Source organism: Balaenoptera ricei, chromosome 17, assembly GCF_028023285.1.
Source record: "Balaenoptera ricei isolate mBalRic1 chromosome 17, mBalRic1.hap2, whole genome shotgun sequence".
Classification (NCBI taxonomy): Eukaryota; Metazoa; Chordata; class Mammalia; order Artiodactyla; family Balaenopteridae; genus Balaenoptera; species Balaenoptera ricei.
Genome location: NC_082655.1, coordinates 1817294 through 1844736, shown reverse-complemented (window position 1 = coordinate 1844736; position 27443 = coordinate 1817294). Strand labels below are relative to the sequence as shown.

Below are 27443 nucleotides of genomic sequence, written 5' to 3'. Positions count from 1 at the left end.
ATCACCATCAGCATCACCACCACCATCATCCCCTCCCCCACAACTACCATCAGCATCAGCATCACCACCACCACCACTGCCACCACCATCACCACCACCACACCATCATCAGAACAAGTCACTGTGCTAAGTGCTTCCCATGCAACCCTCTGAGGCACTACTGTCTGTATTTTACAGAAAAGGGAAACGAGGAGCAGAGAGATTCAGCAACGTGCTCGAAGTCACCCACAGGCAGTCACTGCAGGGCTGGGATTAGAACCCAGTCTGCGTGGCTCCAGGGACCGTCCTCATCTGTTAAATAAACAGCAGCGGCTGCCCCTACTCAGCACAGCTTCCGAAGAAGGGGATTCTTGCTGTGAATCGGACAAGATGCTGGGCTCACTCTGGTCCTCCAGATCACTGTTTCTCTGGGCCACTCACTGGTACTGGAAGGAAGAGAGGTTCATTTGCATGCAATTTGCATACAGCTGCTGAAAATGAGCCCAGATTCCCTACCACTTCAACACTGCATTGTTTCTGCCTTGAAAGGGACCTTCCCACGCACACAGCCATCCCCCAGTCACCCCGCGGTGGGGTGGTGTCCCCTCGTCACCTCTCTGGAGCAGTCGATTCCCCACTCCCAGCCCAGCCCCCACTCAGAGGTGACCTCAGCCTGAGAACCTCCTTCCTCTGGAGTAGCCAGGAGCTCCCACGGCCCTCCCAGCTGAAGCCTGCGGAGCAGGGCAGGGCGGGGGCAGGCGGGAGCACGGGTCCTGCAAGGCAGACGCTGAAGCGGGCCACCTGGCACGCGCGGGAGCTCTCTGTGAGCCCCGGCACCCTGGACAGCCGGCCCGGTCAGTCTGACCACCAGGCCTGGGCCGGACGCCAGGCGTTGCCTCAGGAGTCTCCTCCCCTCCTCCAGGCCACCGTCTCCCCGCGGGACCCCCGGCCCGCCCCTCCCGTCTGCCTGCCCTGTGTCCAGGCTCGGGAAGGCCAGGCAGCTCCCCTGCTGGCACGGTGCTCCGCAGCTCAGTCTGGGACGGGCAGACCGGGAGGAAGCTCGCCCCCCAGGTGGGTGTTCAGGGGTACTGTGGGCGGGGCCTGGGCTCTCTGCGGACCCGCCCAGGAGAGGGGCCCGTCTGATCAGCGGCCAGGTGATGTGAGCTGCGGCCAGGCGCCCCTCCCGTGGAGGGGTGGGCAGCTCAGGGGCTGGAGGCCTGCCCCGTGCCCGGCTCCCTCACCGGCCTCCCACAGACCAGCGGCCTCCCGGAGAAGCCCTTCTGCCCACCCGATGCCCCATCTAGGAAGCGGACGCCTCCCACCTTCATGCTGCGGACACTGCCTGGATGGTAAGCAAGGAGAACACATGCCTGCGCACAGGCACACACGACACACGTGCGCACACACGTAAACTTCGTGCACGGCACTGCAACACACCTGAGCACGTGCGCGCGCACACCCATCACGTACACACACGTGCAGGTGCACACGTGCATGCACACGCGCACACACACGCACCGCCCCCCAACCAGGGCCTGCCCATGCCTGTGTCCCCCGCATGCTGTGAGCGGTGGTGGCTGCGTGTCCCTGAGTCTAGGGCAAGTCTTCACCATCTGGCCTCACAGGTCTCATCTGTGCAGGGGGTGAGACTCTTCTCACCTCAGGGGCTCAGAGGCCCCCCTCGGGGGGCAGGCACTACGAGCTTTAAGACTGCCCCTCAGAGCCAGTCCCCGCCTCCTTTGGAGGCCTTTCCGCATCCATCTGGGCCGTGTTGATTTATCCTCTGTCCTCCTCTGGCCCACGGGGCTGGCATTTCTTTAGCCATCTCTCTGGCAGTTTCTCCTGGGCCTCAAGGACACCCCTGACCCTTGTCTCCAGAACAGGAATGTGTGCCAGGCTAGACCCCCGCACCCACAGGGAGCGCCATTCGTGTGCTCAGCACAGCAGGAAGAACACGGGACGGCCCTGCACTCACTCCCAAGGGGCAGGCCCATCTCCCCTGAGCAGAGGCTTCTTCGCCGATCCAGAAAGGGTGAGAGGGTCTCTGCTGGGAGGGGCTTTCCTGCCCAGCCTTGCTGCCAGAGGTCCGCAGGCTGTAGTCGCTCACCCTGGGCCCAGGGCAGCCGGACCACAGCCCCAGGACCTGCGCCACCTCCCTCCTGCCTCCGGGCTCCGCAGGCTCCACCAGGTCCGGTCCCCAGGCCGGCCAGACAGCAGGCAGGTCGGCCCACGTCCGCCGCTTAGAGGAGTGGGGGCACCCGCAGAGTCACACTGAAGCTGGGCCAAGGCAGCGCCCACCTGACCTGAAGCTGCTGCGAGTCGCCAAGGACACTGGGGCAGGTGGAGCACAGAGCGGGGTGCAGGGCCCCCCCAGTCCCTCTGCCCTGTGCCCGTGACCTCTGCCCGTCTACCCAGGCATGGTGAGTCCAGTCACCAGCAGATTGACCTAAATCTTCGCCTGGGGTTACTTTTCTGCGGGCGATCACTCAGAGCAGGGCTGTGGAGCGCACAGAGCCGCGGTGGGCGGGAAGGGGCACGGCTTGGGGCCCAGCCCGAGGCCTGGGTGCACAGGGGGTCCCCCTCCCCGCCCCCCGCGGCCCCACCAGCTGTCCCTCCCAGCGCCTGGAACCCAATTCACATTTACATTTCCCAGCAGACGGTGGGGAGAATTTATAACAATCTGATCACGAAAATAAGATTCTCCGCTGTTCTCTGCACCCAGGGACTCAGGCCTCGGCAAATCCAATTGCTGCTTATTTACCCTGCTCGGCTCCAAATTAAAAGGCAGCCTCCCCTCCCCCACAGGCTGCCCAGCGTGGCCCTCAGCCTGGCCAGGGCAGCAGGTCCCAGCCTGGACGAGGCCCCTCGGGCTCTCAGATTACAACATCCTGTCACTGGGAACAGGATGAAGGGCTCTGGCCAGAGAGTCCCTCCTCATCCTCCCTGGAGGCTCGGGGCCTGGGCCAGGCCACCAGCTGGGCTCTTCGCGAGTCCTGCCCCTGGCTGGACTTGGATTAGCTCAGAAGCCCAAGCTCCGCAAGGCACCATCTGACCCCGGGCCTGGCCCACTGGAGACCTTCCTTCTTTCTGCACCTCCTAATCTCCCCTGCCCAGGGGACCATGCCCCGGCCCTGCCTTCCGGGTGCCTCTGCACAGGTACGGGCGGTGCGCGGAACATGCAGTGCGTCGACAGAGCACGGACTGCACGCTGAGCACTGTCGCGGGGGCCGGGCGCAGCCAGAGCCCGGCCTTGTGGAGGTCACCTGCCCAGGAAGACAAGGACTTACAGGGGGTGTTGGCACGTGTGGGGCTGGGAGGGTGAGAGGCAGCAAGGGAAGCCTCTCTGATAAGCACACGTCTGAGTAAAGACCTACACTGGGGAGCAGTTAGGATGTGGAAAGGACGCAGGAAGAAAGGAGGCCGACCTTGTCCCTGGCACCCGCGGGGCGTTCACTGCTTTTCTCTGCTGCTGCTGCCGGAGGACAGTTGCACAGCTCCCCACGCAAGGCCTCAGGGCGGGCGTTCAAAGTTCAGCATCATCCCTCACCCTCGTCCTTGAGGCAGCTCCATGGAGGGTGGGGGCATTACTTCCCCCAAAGCCGGTGGTTTGTCCAGGCTTCCTGCTAAACTACCAGCTCCAAAAGGCAGGCCACGGGACTCAGCACGGTCCGCTTGTGTTGTGATAGGATGACCAGGTCTGTGTCCATGAGACAGACAGGCCCACGATGATCCTTTCCCGTACGTATGTCATCTTTGATTTGACCTCGAGTTATGTATTTAGGAATTTCCCCTTTTTCCGTTCTCCGGGGAGGTTTGTACAAGACTGGATCTCTGCCCTGAAAGTTGGGTAGAACGTACGTAAAAGACCAATCGGGCTTAGTGTTTCCATGGGAGAAAGTCTTTCCGACGCATTCTGTTTCTTTAATGGCTACAGAACCACTGATCTATTTATTCTTGAGTCAATGTTGGCAAATTGTACTTTTCTAGGAATCTGTCCATTTTTTCCCTAAGTTTCCAAATTTGTTGGCATAAGACCATTCATAGAATTCTCTTATTACTTTGGAATTTCTGCTCTTTCAGTGCTGGATCAATCTTACTAGTGGTTTGTCTATTTTCACCATCCTTCCAAAGAACCAGCTCTTGGCTTCCTGCAGATGCTATTATAACTTAATAAATTCTGCTTAGTCTCTATAATCTTCTTCCTTCTAATTTCTCAGGGTTCATTCTGTAGTCCTTTTACTCTTGATGTCTTTTAAATATCTTAATTCATTAATTTTCAGCCTTTCTTCTTTTGTTGTGTAAGTATTTAAGGCTATTAATTTCCTTTGAAGTACCCCACAGATTTTGATATGTAGTATTTTCATCATTATTCAATTATGTCTTTTTTACATATCTATTAATGATTTCTTCATCGACCTCCCAGTTAGTTAGGACTGTTTTAAATATTTCCCAACATACAAGGAACTTTTTCTTTATTTTTGTGCATTTTCCTAATTGCATTTTCTAATAATTGCAGTGTTTTACCCATTACTGATTCTTTGAAGTTTGTTGACACTTGCTCTATGACCTAAGTCATGGTCAAAATCTGTAGCCGTCCCAGGCGTCCTGGAGAAGACTGTTATCTGCTGTTTGAGGGTCCAGTAAGTCAAGTGCTGATTATTACTGAAACCTGCACTATCTTCACTAATTCCTAGTCTCTGTGACCATGTTGACAACTTCTACTCTCCTGATGGAGTCCCTCTGCAGGTGGAAAGTTCTGGCTTTATTTATCTATTTAGAGCTCTTTTATTAGGTGTATAGAAATGTAAGATTCTTCATCTTCCTGAGGGGATGAACCGATCATGCAGTAATTTGTGCTATCCTGTTTATTTACTTGTATGATTAATTCTGATAGTATCCATGTACATATTTGTCTTCACGTCCATTTTGTCCAAAGCTGACCTTACCACTCACACCCTCCCTGACTCTGACCGGTGTGTTTTTCTTTATAGTTTCAGTCTCACCTTCTGGTCCTTATGTTTTACTGGATCACTTCTAAACGGCAAAGAGATATTTTTTTCCTACAGTCTGATGATCCTTGACATTTAATAGGCTCTTCTAATCTGTCCACATTTGTTTACTGGACAAGATTTCAAAAGCTTGCCTCAGGTTTTCTATTTGTCCAATTTCTTTTTCTTCTGTATTATTTTAGTTGCTCTTTTTTTCCCCCCTTTTTTATTCAGTAGACTTTTGTCTGCTTACTTGCATTCTTACTCCTTTCTTCCTGGTGTGGAAGTTATAGACTCCTACAATACTCTTCCAGAGGTTACTGCTGCCTTCAATTTTATTGTATTTTCCACTGTTGTCTTGTGTGTGTAGGTCTGTGAGACGCTATCGCACATGAAGATCCTTGTACCGCTGTGGTGACCGGATACAGAGCTGCTCCAATACCTCGGGGGCCCTCGTGCTGTCCTAGAGTTGCACCCACCCAGCGCACCTCCCGGCCCCGTTTCTATCTCCACAATCTCGTCCCTTAGAGGATGTCAGACCCACGGAATCACCCAGCATGGGCTCTACAAGACAGGCTCCTCCACTCAGCAAAATGCCCTCAGAACCCTCCACCTTTTCATCCATCTTTATTGCTGAGTAGTATTTCTTGGCGTGGATGCACCACAGTTTAACCATTTACCCACAGAAGGCATCTGGGTTATTTCCTATTTGGGGTTGTTACAGATAAAGATGCTGTGAATATCTGTGTACAGGTTTTTGTGTAAACATGACTTTTTATTTCTCTAGGATAAATGCACAGGAGTGCAATTGTTGGGAAGTATGGTAAATGAATGTTTAACTTTTTAAGAAACTACCACAGTGTTTTCCAGAGTAGCTGTATCATTTTGCATTCCTGCCAGCAGTGTATGAATGGTCCACTTTCTCTGTATCGTTGTATCTCTTATTTTAGCCATTCTACCAGGCGTGCGGTGGTATCTCATTATGATTTTAATTTGCATTTCTCTAATGGCTAGTGATGCTGAACATCTTTTCAGATGCTTATTTTCTATCCATATATCTTCTTTGGTGAAGGGTCTGCTCAAATCTTCTGCCCATTTTCTAATTCAAGTATATTTTTTCTTATTGTTGGATTTAGAGAGCTCTTTATATATTCAGGATACAAGCCCTCTGTCAGCTATGTGATCTACAAACATTATCTCCCCGTAAGTAGTTGGCCTTTTTATCCTAACAGGGTCGTTTGAAGAGTCTAAGTCTTTAATTTCAATGAAGGAATCCTTGAGTTTTTACCATGTATAGTTAACAGACACCAAAATTAATATTTAGTTTCTCTGAAAATGGGCTCAGAATAATTTAATCACTATCATTGTCCCATTGTTGTTCTGTCCTTTCTAAAAACTTAACTGCACAAATAAGACATTACAGTCAAAAATCACTGTTTAATATGAAATGATGTTATTATCTCACACAGTCCTTTGTTGGATCTGCCCCACATTTACCAGCTCCTTGGTTCACTTTCCTTGTCACAGACCTTCCTTCGAGGATTATTCTCCATCCTCGAGTCCATCCTTCAGAAGCTCCTTTGGTGAAAGTCTGTTGGCAGTAAACCCTCAAGTTTTCACTTGTCTTTGCTCTCCAGAGATGGTTTTGAGGGCGGCGCGATTCCAGGCTGACAGTCCCTTCTCTCGGCCTTGGTGGGTATCACTCCACCGTCCCCAGCCTCCACGGTTGCTGCTGTGACTGAGCTGGGAGCGGGGCTGTCATTCCGCCCCTCCTCCCGAGCCTCCTTCCCGCTCTGGGGCCGCGGTTTCTGGGAGGCGTGGAGCTGCCAGGTGTCAGGTGCCTCCTGTGTCTGCGGGATGGTGGGCGGTCGGGTGGGGCCTCCTCACGCACTGCCTTTCCTCATTCAATTCTCTTCTCCTGGGACCCCGCCCAGACCTGTGCTGAATTGCTGGTATACCCTCCGCACCCCTTCACCCGTCACCCTTTCCGCTTCCTTAGCTCTCCCTGGCACACTGTCACTTCCCCAGCTAAGCCTCCCAGGTTGCTCCTCTCACGTCATCCGGGACCAAATGTGTTGCCCGGTCCCCCGCCGACTTCTTTGTTCTAAAAGTCATCACTGACCTTTTCCAGACTCATTGGGTCACTTTTGATCATCTCTTATGATTACTCATCTTTGTGATTTCATCTTCTTTTTAAAATATTTCTTAGACACTATCTTATGTTAGGCATCTGATTAATTCCTTGGGGGTCTGCACGAGTCGGCAGTGGCTGCCCTAACAAGTAACACAGACTCGGTGGTTCAAACAACAGAAATGCACCCCGTCCCCGTCCTGGAGGCCGAAAGTCAGACGCCACGGCGTGCGCAGGCCTTCTCCTCCTGAGGCCTCCCTCCCTGGCGTGTGGACAGCCCTCCCCTCCCGTGTCCTCACGCGGCCATCCCTCTGTGCGCATCTGTGTCCTGATCTCTTCTTCTTATAAGGACACGAGTCACGTTGAATCCGAGGTCACCCCAGAGACCTCACCTTACCTCAATCACCTCTGAAGGCCCCAACTCCAAACACAGTCACCTGCTCAGGTCCTGGGGTGAGGACTTCAACATGTGAACTTTAGGGGGACATAGTTTAGCCTTTATCGGGCCTAAAGCCGTGGCCTTGTTGTTTCTGCAGCCGCTGGCCCTCCCTCCTCCTCTGCACCCGTGGCTGCCCACGGCAGACTAAGTGACCTCTGCCTGCGGGCTCACGTGGCTCTTCTTCTTCTGAGGGTCCCCCAAGGCCTACGGCACTCTCCCTGAAAGGACCGTCTGCCAGGATCTCAGCTGCCTCCCGTCCAGCGCTTTTGACTGCGGTGGCGAGGGGCTGGCGGTGAGGGGACAAGCCTGGTTATTTTGCTTCCCCCTGCAAGCCAGCAAAGCATTTACAGTCATGGTTTTTTCCACGTGAAGCTGTCTCCTAGCAGGGGAGCCGCGTGGGCTGCCTAACCCGCAGTGTACCAAGAGGGATCTGCCCAACTCCCTCCTTGCCTGCGGCTCCCCGGGGCCGGGGACCTGGCCTTGCTCACTTGGGGTCACATGGACGGGCTCATGCACTTGGTAAAGCAGCGCGACGAACGGACAGGGCATGAACTGGGAATCCGGAAACCGGGCTCCAAACGGCCCCCAGCTCTCTCCATGACCCCGGCCATCACCCCTGCGCCCCCAAGGCCACCCGGCCTCAGATTTGCCATGGTGACCTGGGGTCTCTTCAGGCTCTGATGAAAGCTGTCCCAGCCGCCCTCCAGCCTGTCTCTCTGGAACACAGAGGTCTTGCAATCAACCAGAGCAAGCCACAGAAACATGGTCTGCCGTGGTGCCTGACGCCTTCTAGACGCCCCGAGTCAGGGCCCTTCGGTCTTCACACCTCCGGGCTGTTCTGTGCACAGGACGCTGCTGCCCCTCCCCCTCTCCTTAAACGCCCCCGGGCACCTGTCACCCAGCCTCCACGGGGTCTCCTCCTCTCCCTGCCGCCCTGTCCCCGGGGCTCCCACACGGGGTCCTCAGAGCCCCGGCCTGTGGGCCCCGCCCTCCTCAGGCACACGGCCCCCGACCCTGGGCTGCCACAGCCCCCCTGGCCCCCGGGCCCCGCACAGGACAGCAACGCCACCCGCCCTCCCCGCCCTCCCGGTGGCCCTCCTCTCCCGCATGTCCCTGTCCGGGCCCGCCATCTGCCTGGTCGCCCGGCCCAGAGTCTGGGCAGAAAGCACACGAGGTGCTGGAAGCCCCCCAGAGGGGTCAGATGTCTCCCCGCTGCCTCACCTCACACGCGCCTCCCTCAACGCTCTGCTTCTGACCAGCTCCCGTCTAAACCAAGACCCAGCCTCCTTCTTAACGGACCTTCAGGCCACTCCCACCCCAGATCCTCGGCTCCCCTTCCCGCATGAACACCCCTGCCCTCGAGGCCAGGCAGGGCCCCTGTCCCCCTGCCTGCCACCCAGGCTCCCTCGTGCACCCCCAGACCGATGGCCCGACAGGCAGGCACCCCATCCCCGCCATGCCCTGCCTGGCCCTCAGCGGGCAAAGAGCATACCGGGCCTGTGGAGGCGGCCAGACCTCTGCTCAGCCTGGGCTGCTGTGTCCTCAGCACTCAGTGCAGGGCCCAGAGCAGGTGTCCAGTAGGGGTTACGGGACTGGCCAGAGTCAGAGTTCAGCACGGGACCAGGGTCAGAGTTCAGCACGGGACCAGGGTCAGGGCTCAGCACGGGACCAGGGTCAGGGCTCAGCGTGGGACCAGGGTCAGGGCTCAGCGTGGGACCAGGGTCAGGGCTCAGCGTGGGACCAGGGTCAGGGCTCAGCGTGTGACCAGGGTCAGGTCTCAGCATGGGACCATGGTCAGGGCTCAGCGTGGGACCAGGGTCAGGGCTCAGCGTGGGACCAGGGTCAGGGCTCCGCGTGGGACCCGGGTCAGGGCTAGGTTGGGATCTGAGTAGGTGCTGACCAGGGTTAGTGGGTAACCTTGGAGAGCAGTGTTCATTGCCTAGAGAGGTGTGTGTCCACTGCAGTGGGCATCTTAATGGACAAGCAGGGTCCATGCCTTTCACCTGGAATGAAGCTCTAGGAAGACGCCAGACATGGCACTGAAATGCACTCCGGCTTTGTAGGGCTGAAGGAAAGGCCGCCGTGGAGAACACACGGTGTCCTCCGGACCGCAGGGGAAGAGGAAGGCTGGAAGGGCGCTGGCCACACTGCAGAGGGCTGGATGGGCAGCTAAGGAGCTCGGGCTTTCTTTTGTGGACAAGAGTTGCTGACATGCTGCCGGCTCCACGGTAAACAGCGAAACCAGGAAAAGTCCCCCCCGCTGTGTTTGTTCCACCCTGGTCTCTGCGCCCCTCAGTGCCAGGCTGCCTCGGAGCCCCGGGACCAGCACGCTGTCCAGTTCATGCCAGGACCTCAGCCTCTCGCTTCCGGAAAAGGCTTTCACCACGAGTCTGGAGAAGGAGGCAAAGGGGAAGCTGGAGGTGGCACAGCTCCAGGGCCACGAGGACCCCAACAGCCACCCGAACTGTGCGCTGAGGCCCGTGTGCCCTGCCTGGCGGGGCCGGGAGCTGGGGCCAGCCCCGAGGGACCCCACAGGGCCAGGAGTCACAGGTGAGGCGGATCTGACACCCGGGGGGATCAGGGCTGCCTGCCAGGCAAGGGCAGAGGCAGAGCGCACGCGCAGACAGACGGGCTCCATCTCACTTCCTGTCAGCGTCACCCTCATTATCATCACTGGCTTTTTTTGTTGTTATTTTATGCTTATATAAGAAAAATATTTTTCTAAGAAAAGTCGACAGGTATAAAACGGCATCCCACCCCATCCAGTACCAACGAACATATGCGCACATACATATATATACCCCACACCACAGACATAAAATTGAGAGAAATACCCGCAGGCCCACGGGGCGTGGTTCCCTCGGGGCAGCATCAGGAGGATGCAGGGTCCCAGCCCCCCTCAGTCGGTGCGCCCACGGAGCACGGGGGCTTCCGGGAGTCACTCCAGGGCACACGCCGGGGGTTTCCTGGGTGCCCAGCGGAGCCACGCTCCAGGGCCCACACCCGAGGCAGTGGTTTGGGGGCGCCGCGCCCCGCGTGCTCCTTCCCGCAGCTCCACTCACCCACTGCCCGCCGAGAGGCGCCCCGTCCTGCACTCCACAGCACGCGCCCCGACGGTCGGAGCGCGGGATGGGAGCGGAGCGGGCTCGGTCCGCCCACCGGCGTCATCCCTGAGTAGACCCCAGCCGGCCCTCCTTTCGCGTCACTGAGGCCCACGGACAATGGCAGGACGGAAGGGGCAACCACAGGCGGAAGTCCTGCGTCCTCTCTGGCTCCATCGAGGCCCCGCCTCTGCCCCTCAGAGGGGCAGGACCGGAGTCCCTGCTCTGCACGCGGCCCACGGGGTCCAGACCCTAGATCTCCTCCTCCACCTTCAGGATCATCCCTGAGAAGCCCTCCTGGCCTGTGTGCCTGCCCTGGGGGCTGCCCTGGGAGCCTCCAGCTGGCCTGCAGGCCGTTCCGCCCCCCAGGGGAGCCATCCGGGACTGCGGGCGAGGCGCCCCGGGTCGGGAGGGCCTCCACCAGCCTCTCCAGGGTCCGGTTGAGGGCCTCGACGCCGTCGGCCAGCCGCTGGCTCTGCTCGGCCAGACGCTGCAGCAGCAGGTTCTGCTGCGCCATCAGCGCACTCTGCTGCTGGGACCAGGCGCCGAGCAGGGCGCCCTGCTGCCGCTCTGAGTCCAGCAGCCGCCGTTCCAGGTCCGAGGCCTCAGCCCCTGCGGGCTTCCCGGAGGGCTGGGGTGCCGCCGCGGAGGGCGGCGAGGGCCGGGAGGCCCCGGGGAATGTGGCCGCGGGGGGTGCCGAGGCCGGGGAGGCGGGCGGGGAGGGTGAGCAGGTGGACGCGGGGAAGGCTCCTCGGGGGTCCAGGGGGTCGGCTTCAGGCAGGCTCGGCCCATCCAGCGTCCGCAGGGGTAGCCACAGGCAGCCGGGGGCCTCGTCCTCGTCGGCTGGCAGAGGGAGACAGGAAACGTGAGCCTTCGCCGGCCAGGACCGGGGCGGTGCCGGGGAGCGCCACCTGCACGAGGCCCGCTGCCCACGCGGCTACTTCGGTCTCGCGGGGCCCCTCTGCAGCGGGCAGCAGCACCCTCACTAGGACACCAAGACTCAGGGGGCAAAAGACGTCCTCCAGTAACGCCGAGGTAGAACTTCAACCTGGCAGCTCCAAAGCCAAGGTGCCACCACCACATGCTGCCATCTGTCTGTCCATCCGCCCACCCACCCAAGCTGGCCATTAATCTACCCACCCTCCTGTCTGTCCAACTGTCTACCTACACATATCCACCCACTCATCCATCCCCTCATCTATCTGCCCATCTGTTTGTTCATCAAGCCTCCATCCGTCCCTCCATCTGCCCACCTCCTTCCTTCCTTTCATCCTTCTTCCTTACATCCATCCATCCATCCATCCATTTGTTCATCTCTCAGCCATCCATCCTCAAACCATCCATCCATCATCCATCCATCAACTATCCATCCTTGATCCATCTATCCATCCACCCACACCTCTATCCATCCACCCACTTGTGTATACACCCTTCCAATCCTTCAGTCCATCCATCTACCCATCCATCTGTCTGTCCATCCATCCACCCATCCATCTGTCTGTCCATCCATCCATCCACCAAGCAGACATCCCATAAAGATGAGCAGCTGTATATAAAGGCAGAGCTACCCCAGGGTAGCAGGAAAAGCCAAGACTTGGAATCCTACAAACTGGGCTCCCAAATCAGCTCTTCCTCTTGACAGCTGTGTGACCTTGGGGAAACCCTTCTCTCCTTTGGGTCTCAAATCCCTAGTCTGCAAATGAAAGGCCCAGCTGAAGGCTAACCTTCCAATTGGCTGGGTGTGGAGGGTGAGTCAACCAAGGTCCCAGGGAAAACCCCTGGGCCTGAGCCCCAGGTTGTGGTGTCCTGCCTTGCCGACTCCTGCCGACATGCTGCGTGGCAGTGGGCAAGGGCAGGAGGAATTACTACGGGGTGGCAACTTCGGGCTGTACCTCCTGGATCTGAGCCCCTCTCACCTCACCTATGGCACAGGTGGTCCTGCTTTGCGATGGAAAAGGGGCGATGACGGCATCACCCCCGAGGACTGGGCCCACGAGCTCCCGGGCACCAGGTAGGGGTTCTGAGCCTGATGTGTCCGTGGGCGCAGGTGGCTGCCCGGCCTCCTCCTGTTCTTCCTTTTCCTCCTCCTCCTCCTCACTGTCACATCCTCCTTCTGGGGTCCAGGCATCTGCGGTCCAGGCACTTGCTGACCCTTCTGAGCCCGGAGGCTCACGGGGGGAGCCACCCTGCCGGCGTGCTGCTTCCCTCTCGAGAGGAGGCTTCCTGGGGGTGAGGGCCCTCGGCAGGCACTGGCCCACTCGGAGGGCTCCCGTTGGAGAGGCCGGGCCCTGGGCGCCCGACAAGTCCGCCTTGCTCGTCAGTTGCAGCCTGTACCTTCTATTCTGGGAGGCCCTGGAAGGACCCAGCCAGGTGGAGAGGTCCGGGTGCAGGTCTGGCCGCCCTCGGCGTGCTGGAAGGTCGGGGCCCGTGGCTGGGGCAGAGAGTCCCGAGCTGGCACCAGCAGATACGATCTCCAGCCCTGCCTCCGCCCCGTCCTGCAGACACATGCCGTTTCCCCCCCTTGGTGTGGTGTTCACCAGCTGTCACGTGTGGCCTACGCTTGTCGCCCTGACTTAGGAGTCCAGTGGCCACTGACAGAGAAAAGGGGAGGCCAGCAGTGGGGCCAGCCTCCACCCCACGACGCGCTCTCGTGGAGTCCAGTGGCCTCCAGGCCCGCGTGTGCTCTGCCCACTGGGCTCCCTGAGGGAGGGGAAGCCTGGGAAGGGAGCGCAGCTGCTAGGAGGGGGCCGCCCTTTCCCGCTCTTTGCCCCGTCCACACCCCTGCCTGGTCCAGACCATCACCCTGTGCCCTCTCCTCCCCGCTAAGGCAACCGGAGTCCCTTGCCCAGCACAGCCCTGACTTCCCAAAGCCCCCAGGGAACAGGACGTCGTCCATCATCTCTCCCCGGCCCCCTCCCTGCTCCCGCCGGCAGGGCCCCCACGCAGCATCAGCACCCCGGCCTGTGGCGCCCCGAGCTCGCCTGGGCAGCCCCTCCCTTGGCCTCTGTCCCCTCTGCCAGGACAACTCCCGCTCGGCGCTCCCCCAGGAAGCCCCCCCTGCCTCGGCTGGCCCAGGGCCCTCGCGTCACTGGACTGGACTGTCCACCCCGCCCTCCCCCAGGACGCACGCTCCAGGAGAGATGCGCTCTGTGGGCTCCACCTCTGCGAGTCGGGGCGCGGCACGGAGCGGGGGGCCAGCGAGTGATGCGGAGCAAGCGGAGGGCCCAGGTCCGAGCCTGCCTGGCCCAGTCAGGGGCTCACGCGGCGGCTGCAGGTCAGCACGGCATTGGTCCCCAAGGCTGCCCTAAGCCCATCTCAAGCAAAGAAGGGTCAGATATTTGTCCTCACTCTCTGTGAGCCGGCCAACTCGTCCCAAGCAGAGAGGGCCCCACCAGCTCCAGCCGGGGGCCAGGCCAGGGGCAGACACGGACACAGCCGGCCCAGCGGCCGGAAGGCCAGGCGGCCCTCTCCACGGCCCGCGCCCTCCAGGAAGGCAGCAGACACGACAGACCCATCCTGCCCTTCTGAGAGTGAGGGAGAAGCCGCAGAGCTTCCTGCAGGGGCAGCTGGGGTGCTGCGCACCCTGGACACAGGGAGACACAGCCACGTCGGCACCCACGGCAGCGAGACCCAGCTGGCGGGCGCTGCTCCTGGCCGCCCCTCACCCCTGCCCTCTCACTTCACTGCCGAGCGGTGGGCAGAAGCCCCGACCGCGCTCTCGGCGGCGGGGTTGAGGGAGGGGGTGGTGCAGACTAGGGGGAGGCGGGACCTCCCACCCTGGGCACGCGGCCCGCAACCCCTTCCTCTCCCCTCCCCCACAGCAGCCCGCCTGGGCGCAGAGAAGACCCTGCGGGCCTGCCCCTCCCAGGCGCGGGCAGGGGTCGGAGGGGCGGCGGGCTGTCCCCTCACACTGACTTACTTGGTGCCGGCTGGCTCCAGCCAGGAGCTCACTGGCCGCCTCTGCGTGCGAGGACGCAGCCTCAAGGCCGGCTTCAATACTATCTGCAAATCAAGACAACAGAAGCAATTACAGAGTGGAGACCCCGAGGTCACCCAGGGCCGTGGGGATGGGGCGTGGACGGCATCTGCCCCCCGGTGATCCCTCAGAGGCACAAGCGGGGAGTCCAGCCTCCAGAGAAGAGAGGCTGCGGCGATGGGGCACCGGTCACCCCCCTGGCGTGGGCGCTGGCCGGCCTGAGCTGCCAGGACAGAGAGCCTGGGGGTGCCTGTCCCTTGGAGCCGCGGCAGCCCGCTCAGGAGAGGGTGAGGCCCGGCTCTGCAGTGACTCTGCACGCTCACAGAGTCGCCGTGAAGACGGCGAGGCTGGGCCTGGGAACACCCCGCTCCGCACTCGGCCCTGGACATCAGCAAGTGCACTGACCGGCCGGTTCTGACAACGGTGAGGGGCTGAGCGGGGACCAGGACTTCGGGCAGGGGCCGGCTGGGTGCGTCCACGCAGCCCCCGAGATGCCAGCCCCACAGCACACCTGAGCCGCCGGGACGAGGCCCAGGGGCCGCCCTTGGACAGCAGGAGACTCCCCTCAGCGACGCCCTTGGTAAAAAGGCAGCATCACATAAAACAGGTGCCAAAGCCATCCTTGCCCTGCTGTTGACGCACTGCCCAGCTGGGGGCACGCAGGGCAGGGGTGAGTTCGGACCGCGGTGCGTGACCCCAGCAGGACCCGGGTTTGCGCCCAGCTGAGGACCAGGGCGATTCTCTATGCTGTTTTCTCTCCTCCCAAAGGGAAGGCCCGCCCAGACGATCAGGGAGTGGCCGCGGCCATGGGCACGGCCCTCAGCAGGGACCAGACGCAAACACGCATCAAGTAAATTCTTCCAGGAAAAGAGGACAAGCTTCCAAATTCATGCGTTTTGGTGAGAACTCCAGAGGCAGAAGCGGCTAAACGCATATATCTCCCTGGAGAGCTGCGCACCTGGGCACCATCCAGGCCGAGGCAGGGACCATTCCCATAAACGCAGGTGCCGCCCAGGCACCAAGTCCCCTGGGCCCCGGGTTGAGCAGGGGGCGTCTTCCCTGCCTGGGGTTCCCTCCCTGAAGTCTGAGTCCGGCCCCTCCATGGGGAGCCCCATCAGGAGAGTATGGGGGCACCCCTGCTTCTCTCACATGCGCAGGGCCGGCCCCCCCAGAAGAGCAGAGGCGTCCTCGCCCCGTCACACCGAGGTCACTGTCTCCAGCCAGTCTGGAAGAGCAGCAGGGAAGGAAGGACTCACAGAAGGCTGATTTGTCCCTTCACAGCTGCCAGCGAGGCAGGACCAGGAGGCGCCCACGAAGGCCCCCGCCTCCCTCACCGCCACCGACTTAGGACTGAGGTGAATAGGAGCCACCTCGTGCCCCAGACCCTCTCGCCAGTGGCCCAGCCACGCCCGACAGGGAGGGAGGTGGCAGAGAGGTGAGAACGGCTGCCCCGTGTGCCGGAAGACAGCGGTGTCCGGGCCAGCTGGGCACTGGGGTCACAGCCTGGAGGGCTGGATCGTGGTCTGCTCAGTGCCCCCCAGATCAGACGCAGCCCTACCCTGGGACATCGTACACGCAGACCCCGGGTTTGCGGCCAGCTCCCTCCTCCTGAGCCCTGGGGGCTGCCAGGCAGGCGGGCAACGCCCACCACGGGGCCTGCGGCTCCGGTGCCTCCTCGACCCTGGCCACGGCCTTCGCATGTCTTGAAGACCCCGGGCTGGCCGGGGGCAGCCCTGCAGGGCCACAGGCCCCCGGGCTCACCCCCAGTCCCCGCGGGGGGTGCTCGGCGGGAGCTGCCCTGGAGGCCTCCGCTCTGGGGGTCTCCGGGGCACCCAGACTCTGGGCCAGGCCCCCCGGGACCAAAGAGGAGCCCCTCAGCACCACTCCCCCAAACTCGGACAGAGCTGCAGGCACGCCGGGGGGGCCCTGCACTCTGCCAACCAGCCGTCCTCAACCCTGCAGCCAGACCCTTGCCCAAGCCCCAGGCCAGAACCGACCCAGAGGCAGGAGCCGGTGGGGCTGGGCCGCGAGCCACCCCCGAACCAGTCGTGGCAGCCACTCCCCTGCTTGGTCTCAGCCCACCGGAGGGGGGAGGGGGTGTCCTGCCCCTACCCCTCCCTCACTCATTCCACAAACCTCTCTGAGTCAGCACTGTGCCCAGCCAACCCCAAGAGGAGCTCACCGTCAGCGGACTGTCCCGACGGAGGAGAGCCTGGGAGCCGCGGGGTCCGGGAGAGGGGGCGCTGGCGCACCAGGGCGGGCAGGGACGTCTGGGCCAGGCTGGGCCTCGTGACCCAGGAGTATGCCGAGCGCCACACACAGGGGCCACCAGGAGAAACACAGCCACCAAGCTGCTGCCTCGATCCGGGGCTGGGAACTCGCGGGACGGGTCTGAACACGCAGGGCCACACCCGTGCCACCTGCTGCCAGCCCCCCTCGGCCCTTAGAGTGTGCCCACCCTGCAGCACCCCAAAACCAGGTCTGGCTCTGCCTGTAGGGGAGCAGGTGGCCTCCCGAACTAGGCCCCGCCCCATCGTCCAGGCCCACGACCTGGTCCAGCCCAGGGCACGGCCGTGTCCCGGGTCTGCGTGCATCTCTGATCCGCCCAGCCCTGCTCGGCACAGACCCCCCACTAGAAGGTCTGCTGGGGCCTCTGCTGGGGGTGTCTGTGGCCCCTGCTTGTCCCCATGAGGCTGAATCCTGCCGTCCACTCTGCAGCCCTCAGGAGGGAGCTGGTCCTGTTTCTGGCATCGTCTCCAAAGTCCTTCCAGCAGCTCCCCAGGAAGGGGTGAGGGAAGGGTCCGGTGGGGCTCAGCTTCGAGCTGTGGGTGGAGCCATCATGCACAGACAGATGTACCCCTGGCGAAGGGCGCTCCTGGCGGACATTCAGAGGCGTCTTGAGGAGGAGGAGGAGAAGGAGTGCGAGGAGGGGGTGCTGGAGGCGGCCGGGAAGGCCCAGCCAAGCACCCGTCTTCCTCACCAGGCTCAGAACCTTCTGCAAAGGTGGCCCTGGCAGTGGGCCCTGGGCTCCGAGGGGTCAGCAGGCCCTGGGAGGCTGCGAGCCCCAGACACTGCCCTGGCCTGTTCTGGGGGCTGAGTGACCCAGGGAGAAGGGCCCCCACTCTGAGAGCACAAGAGGGCGTCGGGGGGTGAGGTCACCCCCACTGCCTGCCCCACGCCCGCGACAGGGCACAGCAGGGGCAGGGAGGTGAGCTGAGCCGGGCCAGTGATGGAGGAAACAGCGCCGGCCTCCCACGAGCACCCGAGCGATTCACGGGGACCTGGGCTCCCCGAGGTCTCTGAGGCCCTGCGGAGGCCCTGTCATGCGGGGCGACCCCAGACGGACCTGGCCCTGAGCCTCAGCTCCTTCACGCCCAGGACGGGCCTGGAGCCTCGGCCTCCCCATCTAGACGCAGAGGGGCCTCAGCTCTCCCCGCGGTTCTTGCTCGAAGCTCCGTGCAGGCTGTTGAGGGTCCACTTACTCGGCAGGGCCTCGGCGGCCTGGCCCTCGCCAGCGGGGCCCGGGGCCGCGAAGGTCTCAGCCACCATGCGCTCGACGGGCGTGAGGACGGGCCCGGGGGCCCGGGGGCGCTCGGCCAGCTTCCTGCGCACCGCCCCTCGCAGGTCCCGCCACTTGTGCTTGACGTCGCCCAGGTCCCGGCGGCAGTAGCCCAGCGCGTTCACCGCCTGCAGGATCGCGCTCCACACGCGGTGCTTCCGGGCGGGTGGGCCCCGCAGGGCCCCGAACAGCAGCGGGTAGTGGCGCGTCACCCTCTGCACCAGCACCTCGGTCTCCTGCGGGCTGAAGTTGGGCTTCCGCGTCTTGGTGCGTGAGTGGGAGCCCGGCCGCAGGGGCGCACAGCCCGGCCTGGGCAGCGGGGCCACCACGGCCGGCTCGGGGCTGGAGCTGCGCCGGCACGTGGCCTTGTCGCTGCTGGACCCTGGAAAGGCACCGGAGGCTCAGGGCGGGCGGAGGCCGACGGGCGCCTGGCGGCAGATGGGACGGGCCGTGGAGAGCAGAGCCCCCGACCCCGGCTCGTGGCCCCGGGTCTCCACCGCCCCCCGTAGAGGGGACAGTGGCCCCAGACCAACAACCATCGTCGCAGGGACACCCATAACAGCACGCAGCACGCAGCGGGGTCCCGTCTGGGCCCAGGTGCCCATCCCCTCTGCCGGGCCCCAACCAGGGTCACAGCAGGTGAGTCCTCGCCACCTCCCCGCCCGGGGGACAGCCCCTCCCAATCAGTGATGGGGCTGAGTGACCATCCGGGTGACACCTGGGTGTCCATCTGGAGCGTACAAGCCTCCTGCACACCCACCACGAGACGGCCAGCCAGAGCGAGGGTGAGGGAGGACGTGGAGACAGAGGGGGTCCTGGGGTGACGGGCGGCCCCGCCCAGAGCAGGGTCCTGCAGGAGCCCAGGCTCCGCAGGTGAGCGAGGGGCCTGAGGCAGCGCGGCCCGACCCTCTCCAGTCGCTCTGCTCCTGGGGGTGCAGCACACCCCGAGGAGGGCAGCCGGGCTGCCCGCTGGGGAGCAGGACGTGCGTGGGCCTCAGCACCTCCCCGGCGCCCGGGCCTGAGAGGCGGGAGGTTATTCACAGCCAGGGGACCCCAGTGAGGCAACGACTCGGCAGGGGAACGGGGTGGAGCGGGGGTGGGCGAGCCCTGGGCCGTGGCTGGGTGCTGACTGTTGGCCGAGTGGCTCTGGGCGCCCCGAGCCGCCTTGCTCTTCCAGGCCAGGGGCTGTGAGTACCCCTCCCCGACCTCCCCGCTGCCCGGGCCACCCGGGCACTCAGGGCAGCAGCAGGAAAGCCCCAAGGCCACAGCGGGTGGCAGGCCGGGCTGGGTGGGCGGAGGCCCTCACGTGGGGGAGACTGGGGACCAGCAGGGACGTCAGCTCCCCCCTCACAGCCCTGTAACCCACCACGCACGTTTCCTGGGAAGCAGCTCCCGGCTCCACACCCCCAGCAGTCTCCGCGGGGGGACCCGCTGCAGTCCATCCCCCGCCCAGGACAGCTTGTCCTCCCCCGGGGAGTCCTTGGTTGGGGAGGAAGGCCCGGTGGCGGGGGGGCGGGCAGGCAGGCCAGGGCTCTTCCATGAGCAGAACGGGTGGGCCAGCCTGTTGCGTGAGCCCCCTCAGGCCTGGCCTTCCCGAGGGGCTGGGGGCGACCTGAGGAGGCGGGGAGGGAATACGGCAGAAGCCCAGACCTCCAAACCTGCCCAGGCCTTGCCGTCTGCCCACGCCTGGGGGAGCGGGCAGGTGGCTGGGTGGATGGCATGGGTACCCACCGATGGCCTCTCCTTGCTCTGACACCATGGAGGCCAAGTCCTTGATGATCTGGTTCACATCCAATAGGTCACTCTGTGGAAACAAGATGGCAGCCATTAGGTCAAGGGCACGGCCACCAAGAGTGCTAAGTGAGAGCCAAGGACCAGAAACAAGCCCAGGGTCACCCCGCAAGTCAGAGACATTGCTGGGATCTGAATTACTGTCTCCTGACCCCAAGGCCAGACCCCATGCTGAGGATCCCAGGGCTGTGCGCTCCCTTGCTGTGTACAGAGGACCCAGGGTCTGGAAGGCTGCAGTCTAGTCTAGTGCAGGGCTGCGGCCCCAGCACGGTCCTGCAGGCCTGACTAAAGGAGGGAAGAGGCTGTCCGGAGCAGAGGGCACAGGCTGCACCTCCCACAGGCCTGTCGGTCCTGCAGACACCTCACTCCTCATTCCCTCCCGGGGGGGCTCCTTGACGGAGGGTCCACTCTTCCTTCTCTGTACACTCGGCACCTAGCACGGGCCAGCACACGTGGGTGGGTGGTGGGTAGATGGATGGATGGTGGATGGATGGACGATGGAGGGTGGGTGGGTGGCTGGACGGACGGTAGCCCCACTGCTGTCTAAAGAAGGAGTAGCTTCGTGAAGCTAGTGAACAGGGTAAGCAGCAGAACTGAGACCAGGAAACTCTGGGGTACCTCCCACCCGGCATGTCATGCTGGCCTCTTGCATCCTCCACGCCGCCCACCTCTATCCTAACTCCACTTGCCCAGCAAAAGCACCAATGATGCTGGTGAGGGATGTGGCCACACCACTCACAGACCACAGGCCTGGGGCTGTGCTAGGGGCACATCACACATGGCCACCTTCACACTGGCAGCACCTGTGAAGGGAGGTCACGGCACCCACCTGACAATGGAGGTTGTGGGGCTCAGAAAGGTGCGTGACCTCCCGGGCCTCACAGAAAGGGGGAGGGCTGGGGTTGGCACCGATGCCCGCTGACTTGAAGCCCTCTCCCTGCAGGAGACGGCTCCTCCACCGGCCAGCCAGGTGACCCTGCACAAAGCCATTCACCTTGGAGCCAGGTGCCCCCACCTACCACTGGGCAAACGCAAACCTCCTCCTCCCTCAGTGCCCGGCGCATGGCCAGGGTAGAGCCAGAGGGAAGGTTCCTTCACGCCCGTGAGACAGCGGGGGGGGGCGGGGGGGGTGAGAGTTCACACCCCGCCCCTGCCCCCACCACCCTGCAGCTCATGCGGAGCCTGGATTGACTTCCACGAGGGTCATTTCACCCCACTGCAAAATATTACAAGGAAACTCATTGCCTTTTCAGGAGCGCTCTGGGAAATGAAGCAATTAGCCTGATCTTAAACCAACATGTACTATCGACTGCAATTCCACCACTGGCTCACACACGGCGGAGGCGGCGGCTCTGCTGGGACGGAGCCCACGGCTGGGAAGGTGGTGGTGAGCGTGGGGCCTCGAGTGGCCTTGGCCTGGGCCCATTTCCGGGATCCGCGTCCCCACGGCCCTCCCTGGCTGAGGCCACTGGTGGGGAGGCCAAGCTTAGGCGCCACCCTAAGGTCCAGACCTCAAGGTCACACGCAACAGCCGGGGGCTCAGCCAGGCCTCAGGCAGACAGACCCACCTCTTCACACTTCCAGGTTCCCATCCCAAGGCCACCAGACCACCAACCTTGACTTCGGCCGCTGAGCCTGCCCGGTGGGCCGTGGACAGAGCCTCTCTCGCACAAGGCTGGCCTGGGGGCCCTGAGCCTGACCGTGGGTGCACTTGGACTCGGGGGCTCAGAGGAGCTTTTCTAGGGCACACAGCCTCCCATGCCGCGTGAGGGCACCGCTGGTACCCACACTTCACAGACAGGGAAATCGTCACCAGAGGTTAAGGGACTTGCCCCGGGACACGCAGCTGGGAAACATCGGCACCCACGTTCACGCCCGCCCGGCCCCCCGGCCCTGGGTCACCGCTGGGAGCGGGGCAGCCCCGGCAGTCGGGACACCTGATCAGCACCCAGGGGCGGCGGGCTCGCTCCCAGGGAGGTCCGGTGCCACAGCCACTGGCACCGGCAGACTTAACGTGCACGCGCTGGATCCCTTCCCGTGGGCACAGGGACAGAGCCTCGGCAAAGGAGAGGACAGGGAGGGGGTGGCTGAGCAGGGCCACGAGCCCGGTGCCTCCTGGGGGCCTGGGAGCGAGCCCGCCGCCCCTGGAGCAGGAGCAGCCGTGCGTCGCCGTGGCCCGGCCTCGGCGGGACACACGGCTACTGTCGCGGGTGTTCCTTGTCTGGAGCAGCACCGACCCCGAGAACCCGGGACAGCCCGGGGGGAACACGGGGTCCCCAGTCCGGCCCATGTTCTGGGCTTCGGGAGAGGCCCCCAGGGAGATGCGGCAGCCAAGGCAAGTCTCCAACCGCTGCCAACACACAGGCGCAGTGGCTGCCGACCAGCTCGACAAACTGCCGTCTCCACCAGGGCCTTGTCTCCTCCCCACGTGACGTTTCTGTAGCGAGGAGCCCTCCGAGCACGGTCGGGGCTGTGGCCGAGGATGGCGGCCAGGAGCGGCAATGACCCGGTCCGCTGGCGTGAGCTGAGATGCACCCAGAGCACCGGGCACACAGGCCGGCAGCACCGAGGCGGCAGAGCCTCACGCGGGTGACCCACCCGACGGCGCTCCACAGGCACCCGCGTCTCATTCTCCGGAAACTCATCGTCATGGCTGCCTCCTGGGACGTCTCCACTCACTGGGCTCCGGGGAGTCGACGTAACCTTTGACACGGACACCCTCCTTCATTTCCAGCCTCCCTCTTTTTAAGATGCCTGAGACCTCGACCGCTGACCGTCGCCACCTCTCTGCTGACGTTGAGGAGCCCCGCCAGCCCCACGTCCTGTGCAGACCGTCCTGGGGCCCTGCTTCGCCCTCAGACCCATGACCCTCTGAGTTGTTCAGCGATGAATAAATCGCTCGCTTGGAAGAGACGCTCAGGCTGGGCTCCTGGCAACACTCCGTGTTCCAGGAACGGCTTTCTGCGGAGACCCTTCCCCACGTGACTCGGACCTGACTCGCCCAGGACGAGGCTGGACCCGGACCCCTAACTCCCTCTCTGCCTCACACAAGATGAGCCGAACCACTCATCCCGCGATCCGTTGGGACAGGAGGCGTGCTGGCCACGTGTGAACCCAGCTCCTCTCCACGGCCTGGGCCCCCGCAGATGCCCCAGCCCAGCCCCTCCAGCTCGGCGCACTCCCTTGCAGACGAGAAGCCTGTCCCGACTCCCAGGTGTTTGCACGTCTTACATCACAGCGTTCTCCTCGCTCAAGAGCCCCCCACTCCCTGGAACAATCCTTTTGAATAAAGACCCACTCAAAAAAGAAGGAAGCCGCGTCGGGGGGATAAGGGGAGTGAGGGTGTCCCAGGGCCCCCTTGCTCCAGCGGGTCTCCACCAGCCTGGGGGCCAAGGGAGTGAGGATGGGAGCAGGGGACACTGCCCCAGCACCAGGCTGACCGCCGACCTCGGGCCACCGTGAGGGGGTCAGCAGGGTGCGCCCCCCGCGCAGAGCCGGACAGACTACGGGGAGAGGGTGGCGGGCGAGCCTGGGGCCACAGACCCCGCCTGGCCTCCCGGGCAGCAGCCTCCTGTGTGGCCGCAGAGAACGGACCAGACTGGCTCCGAGGGGCTGCTCAGAGCACGGGGACCCCAGGATCCCAGCTCCCAGCCAGACGAGCCTGTGGGCGCACAGCCTCCAGCCCCCCGCAGGGTCTGGGGCAGGGAGCCCCACGCGCACTTTCCTAGTAGTGGGAGCAGGTGTGACCCTGGCCGCCCGGGGGCTGCGGTCCCCACCCCCAGCCCCAGGCCTTTGGCCGGCGGAGGAGTTTGTGGGCTAGCGCCTCCTCCTCGTCCAGGGTCACTCACGGATGCTGGGACATGCTTGTTGCGGGTAGACCTGATGATGGGCCAGGAGAGGGAGGGGCCCAGGGGAGGGGGCAGCACACAGAGCGGCAGTGTCCGGGCACAGGCAACCGGCATGGATGGCTGTCCCTCCGGTCACCGTGCTGGGCACCTGAGCAGGCCTCGGCTCCCGATGGAGGATGCCAAGGGCAAATGAGGGGCATGTGCCAGAGATGTGGGCCCCACCAGGAGCTGGGGTAGGAGCCGAGCTCCAGGCAGAAGTCCAGGACTCAGTCCCCGGGGTGTGAGCTCAAAGCCAGGCTGGTCACGGGGACCATGCTGGGAGCCCAGAAGCCCCCCAGGGGATGGAGCCCCCGGGGACGGCAAGCAGCCCCAGCCGCGATGCACGAGGGCGGCAGGCACTGGGAGCCATGTGCCCAGGCGTGGGCACCAGAGAGCGGGAGAGACTATAAAACACCTTAACTTAGTAAATGTTTAAATCAGGCAATTATTTTCCTGATTGCTTCTAAAACTAGAACTCATTAAAAGCTCTCACGGAATCTTCTCTCTTCTTTCACTGGCGCTGAGGAATAACAACCTTGCACAGGACATAATAAAACCTCGGGGTGTGTGTGTGTGTGTGTGCGCGCGCGCGTGTGCGTGTGTGAGTGCCCTCCACTTTTAAGAGCAAAAAGAAAGAAAATGCCACTGCATTTTTCTCTATCATGCAATCTCTTCTCATAATTAGGATCTTGGCAACCATCCACCTACAGAGACGACGGTCCCAGTCAGTGGAATAGCCAAACTTTATTTATCGATTTGTTCACATATTTATAGCTAGATATGGGCCAGATCAACCAGCCCCCTGCGCTCTGGCCGCACAATGTCAGCTACTGGCAGGGCGGCTGAGGCCCCACAGGCTCTGCTCAGCCTGGAGGCCCCTCCTGGCCCCTCTTCACCCCAGCCTCCTCCCTCCTCGGCCTCCCAGGTAGCCATGGCAACAGAGCAGCTGGTGAGCACAGAGCTCTGCACCTGGGTCAGGTGACGCAGCAGCCCAGGAGGGGAGCAGGGAGCGCCAGGCCTCACAGGTGAGATCAGGTGAGCCGGGCTTGGCACAAGGAGCCGGTGAAGACATGGCAGCACAGGACGGCGGGCAGAGCTGGCCGGGAGCCAACAGGTGACTCGGCCAGACCAGTGCCTGGCAAGCCCGTTACATGCTGGCAGTGGCTGGGGGCACGTGCCCGTCTCATTCGACTTCCTCCCAACCCCCTGGGGAGACCAGGCACTGCCCTGCCCTCCAGACAGGAAGAGCCCACCTCAAGCAGAGTTAAGTGACCGGCCATGGGCAGGCGGAGCTGGGCCTCGTGGGCTGGCTCCCGGGCTCCACCATCCCCTCGTGGGGCGACCTCAGTGCCCTGCTGCATCCTCCTCGTCTGGGGAAGAGGTGTCAGAGCATCGCAGTCAGGACAGCCCCGCTCTCGAGTCAGGCAGCCGGGCTCCAGTCCCAGCTCGGCCACGCGCAAGCTGTGTGGCCCGGCCAAGTGACACGACTCCTGCGAGGCGCCACCTCATCGCTGGTAAAACTGGGGCGCCGCAGCGCTCACGCTCACAGGGCTTTCGTGTGGGCTGATGGAAGGTGCATATAAATAAAGGCAGCAGAGCCCTTTTATTATAACACAAATCTTCTGCGGAGTCCCAACACGTAAAACTTCTCAGCCATTCACCTGCCATCCACTCAACCCTGTCCATCTACCCACCCATCACCCACCCGTCCCCCTACCATCCATCTATCTACCCACTCTTCCATCCCCCATCCCCTTGATTGCTCCAGAGAGATTCACTGAGTGCCCAGACAGTGTCGTGCACCCTCTGGGGCGCCAGGGCTAAAACAGACGAAAATCCCTGCCTCCATGGGGGTTACGTTCTCCTGGAAGAAGAGAAATAATAACGAGATAAGTAATTAAGTGGTATGTTAGACAATGCAGAGGACAACTGAAATTTTAGATGGGGAACATCTGAGTCAAAACCTGAAAATAAAAGGAAACAAGTTGCTGGAGTGTCTGGAGGAACAAGGGTCCAGGCTCGGGATGGGGGTGGGGCTGGAGGGACACACCGGCCCGGTCCTGGCACTGTGACCTCAGCCCCACTCAGGGAGGAGGGACAGGGCAGCCCACTTCGGGGGCAACGAGGAGCCCAGGTCTGGGAGGTGGGACCAAACTGCCCCCGGGCTGGAGGGGGCCGCCCCGCAGAGGACCTGGGAGGACGTGGGCCCAGAGCTGTCCAGGGGGCAGCAGGAGCACGGGGGTGTGGAGGCACGCCTGGCAGAGGCGAGGGGCAGCCGTGCAGGGACAAAGCAGGGGTCACCCGTTAGCACTTGGGCAGCAGGGAGGGGCCTGAGGGTCCATGAAGACTGCCGGCCGCAGCTGTAGGGACAGCGGGCAAGCCACTGGCCAGAGGGAGACCGTGGGCTCTCAGGGCGGCCTTGTCTCCAGAAGAGGAAGCTCTGGAGGCCTTGCCTCCGCCCGCTGGGAGGACGGTCTCCCGGGAAAGGGGCCCCGGCGGAGGTCTGGGCACCTGAGGGAGTGTGGTGGGGACCTGCAGGCACCCCTCCTGCCCCTCGGGAGAGGCCTCGCCCTGCCTCCCAGCCCGCAGCTCAGCCTGCAGCCCCAGGGGTCACCCCCGCGGCACCCAGGGATGCCCCACCTTCCAGCCTGCCAAGCACCCCGCAGCCCAGTATCTGAGAGTCCCCCATTTCTGATCACCCCACAGGACTAAGAAACAGGCTCAGAGAGGGGACTGAGGCTGGAAGGGACACGAGGAGGGGCCAGCTGGGAGAGCTGGCTCTCCCCAGGCTGGCCACAGCCTTGCCGTGTGTCTGAAGGGACCCCAGCCCTTCTCTCGGGGCCCCACACGCTCAGTTACAGAAGGCACACAATGGAGGGTACACGGCCACTGAGAATGGGCAGTGGGCACCCAGCCCTGCAGGCCAGACTCCAGAGGAGGGAGGGCCGAGGCCCTGGAGGAGGCAGGGCTCTGGCACAGCTGCGGGTGGACAGACAGGCCGTCGAGGAGCAGAGGACAGGCCTGGGGACAAAGCTGCCGCTGGCCGACAGCGGGGAGGGGCAGCAGCTCCTGGACACTACTTCACCGGGAGCCCAGACGCCTCCTGATGCCCCCCGATCCCGCCGCTGCCTGCCCACACCCAGCCTCACACCGCTGCCTGAACCCACTTACAGCTCACACTCCATAACGAGATGGACGTTCCCTCTCCTCTCTGCTCCAGGCAGGGCCACTGGCCAGGAGGCTGCGAGCTGCCACCTCCGCCCCAGCAGCACCCCTCCCTGACCCTCGGGGTCCTGGGAGGTTTGGGGCCCCTGAGGCCTGACCCACCTGGGACCAGTGTCAGGGAGGTGCCCTCAGCTGGGAAGCCAGAGACCAGCCACCTCCAAAACAGGGCGGGGGGAAGGAGCCTGAGAGGGGAGCCAAGGGTTGGCGGAGGGTGGACGGTGCCGCGGGTGCCCTCCCGTCGGAGGGACCCGCCCCGCAGACCAGGCTCCTGTATGCTCGGAACTCCCCTCGGCCTGGCACGGCCCTCCTGATGCGCCTCACCTGGGTGCGGCCAGGGCTCAGACCACCTGGGTCCCAGCCATGTGGC

General features: G+C 62.7%; 1 protein-coding gene across 5 annotated transcripts in view; it reads right to left on the bottom strand.

The window, feature by feature from the left end:
* Positions 1 to 404: 404 nt before the first annotated feature.
* Positions 405 to 27443, bottom strand: part of TSNARE1 (t-SNARE domain containing 1) — a 91918-nt gene continuing 64879 nt past the window's right edge. For 2 of the 5 annotated variants that reach the window (XM_059901966.1, XM_059901969.1), the window contains 5 exons: positions 19905 to 19977; positions 18097 to 18555; positions 14558 to 14640; positions 12560 to 13133; positions 10305 to 11481 (listed from right to left, as the gene is read on the bottom strand). In XM_059901966.1, coding sequence (XP_059757949.1) covers positions 10409 to 11481; positions 12560 to 13133; positions 14558 to 14640; positions 18097 to 18555; positions 19905 to 19977 — 2262 coding nt within the window. In that variant the 3' untranslated portion in view covers positions 10305 to 10408. Of the gene's footprint in view, positions 426 to 9316; positions 9928 to 10304; positions 11482 to 12554; positions 13134 to 14557; positions 14641 to 18096; positions 18556 to 19904; positions 19978 to 27443 lie in introns of those variants that run through there. The other 3 variants (XR_009498508.1, XM_059901967.1, XM_059901970.1) reach the window with 3 other exon arrangements.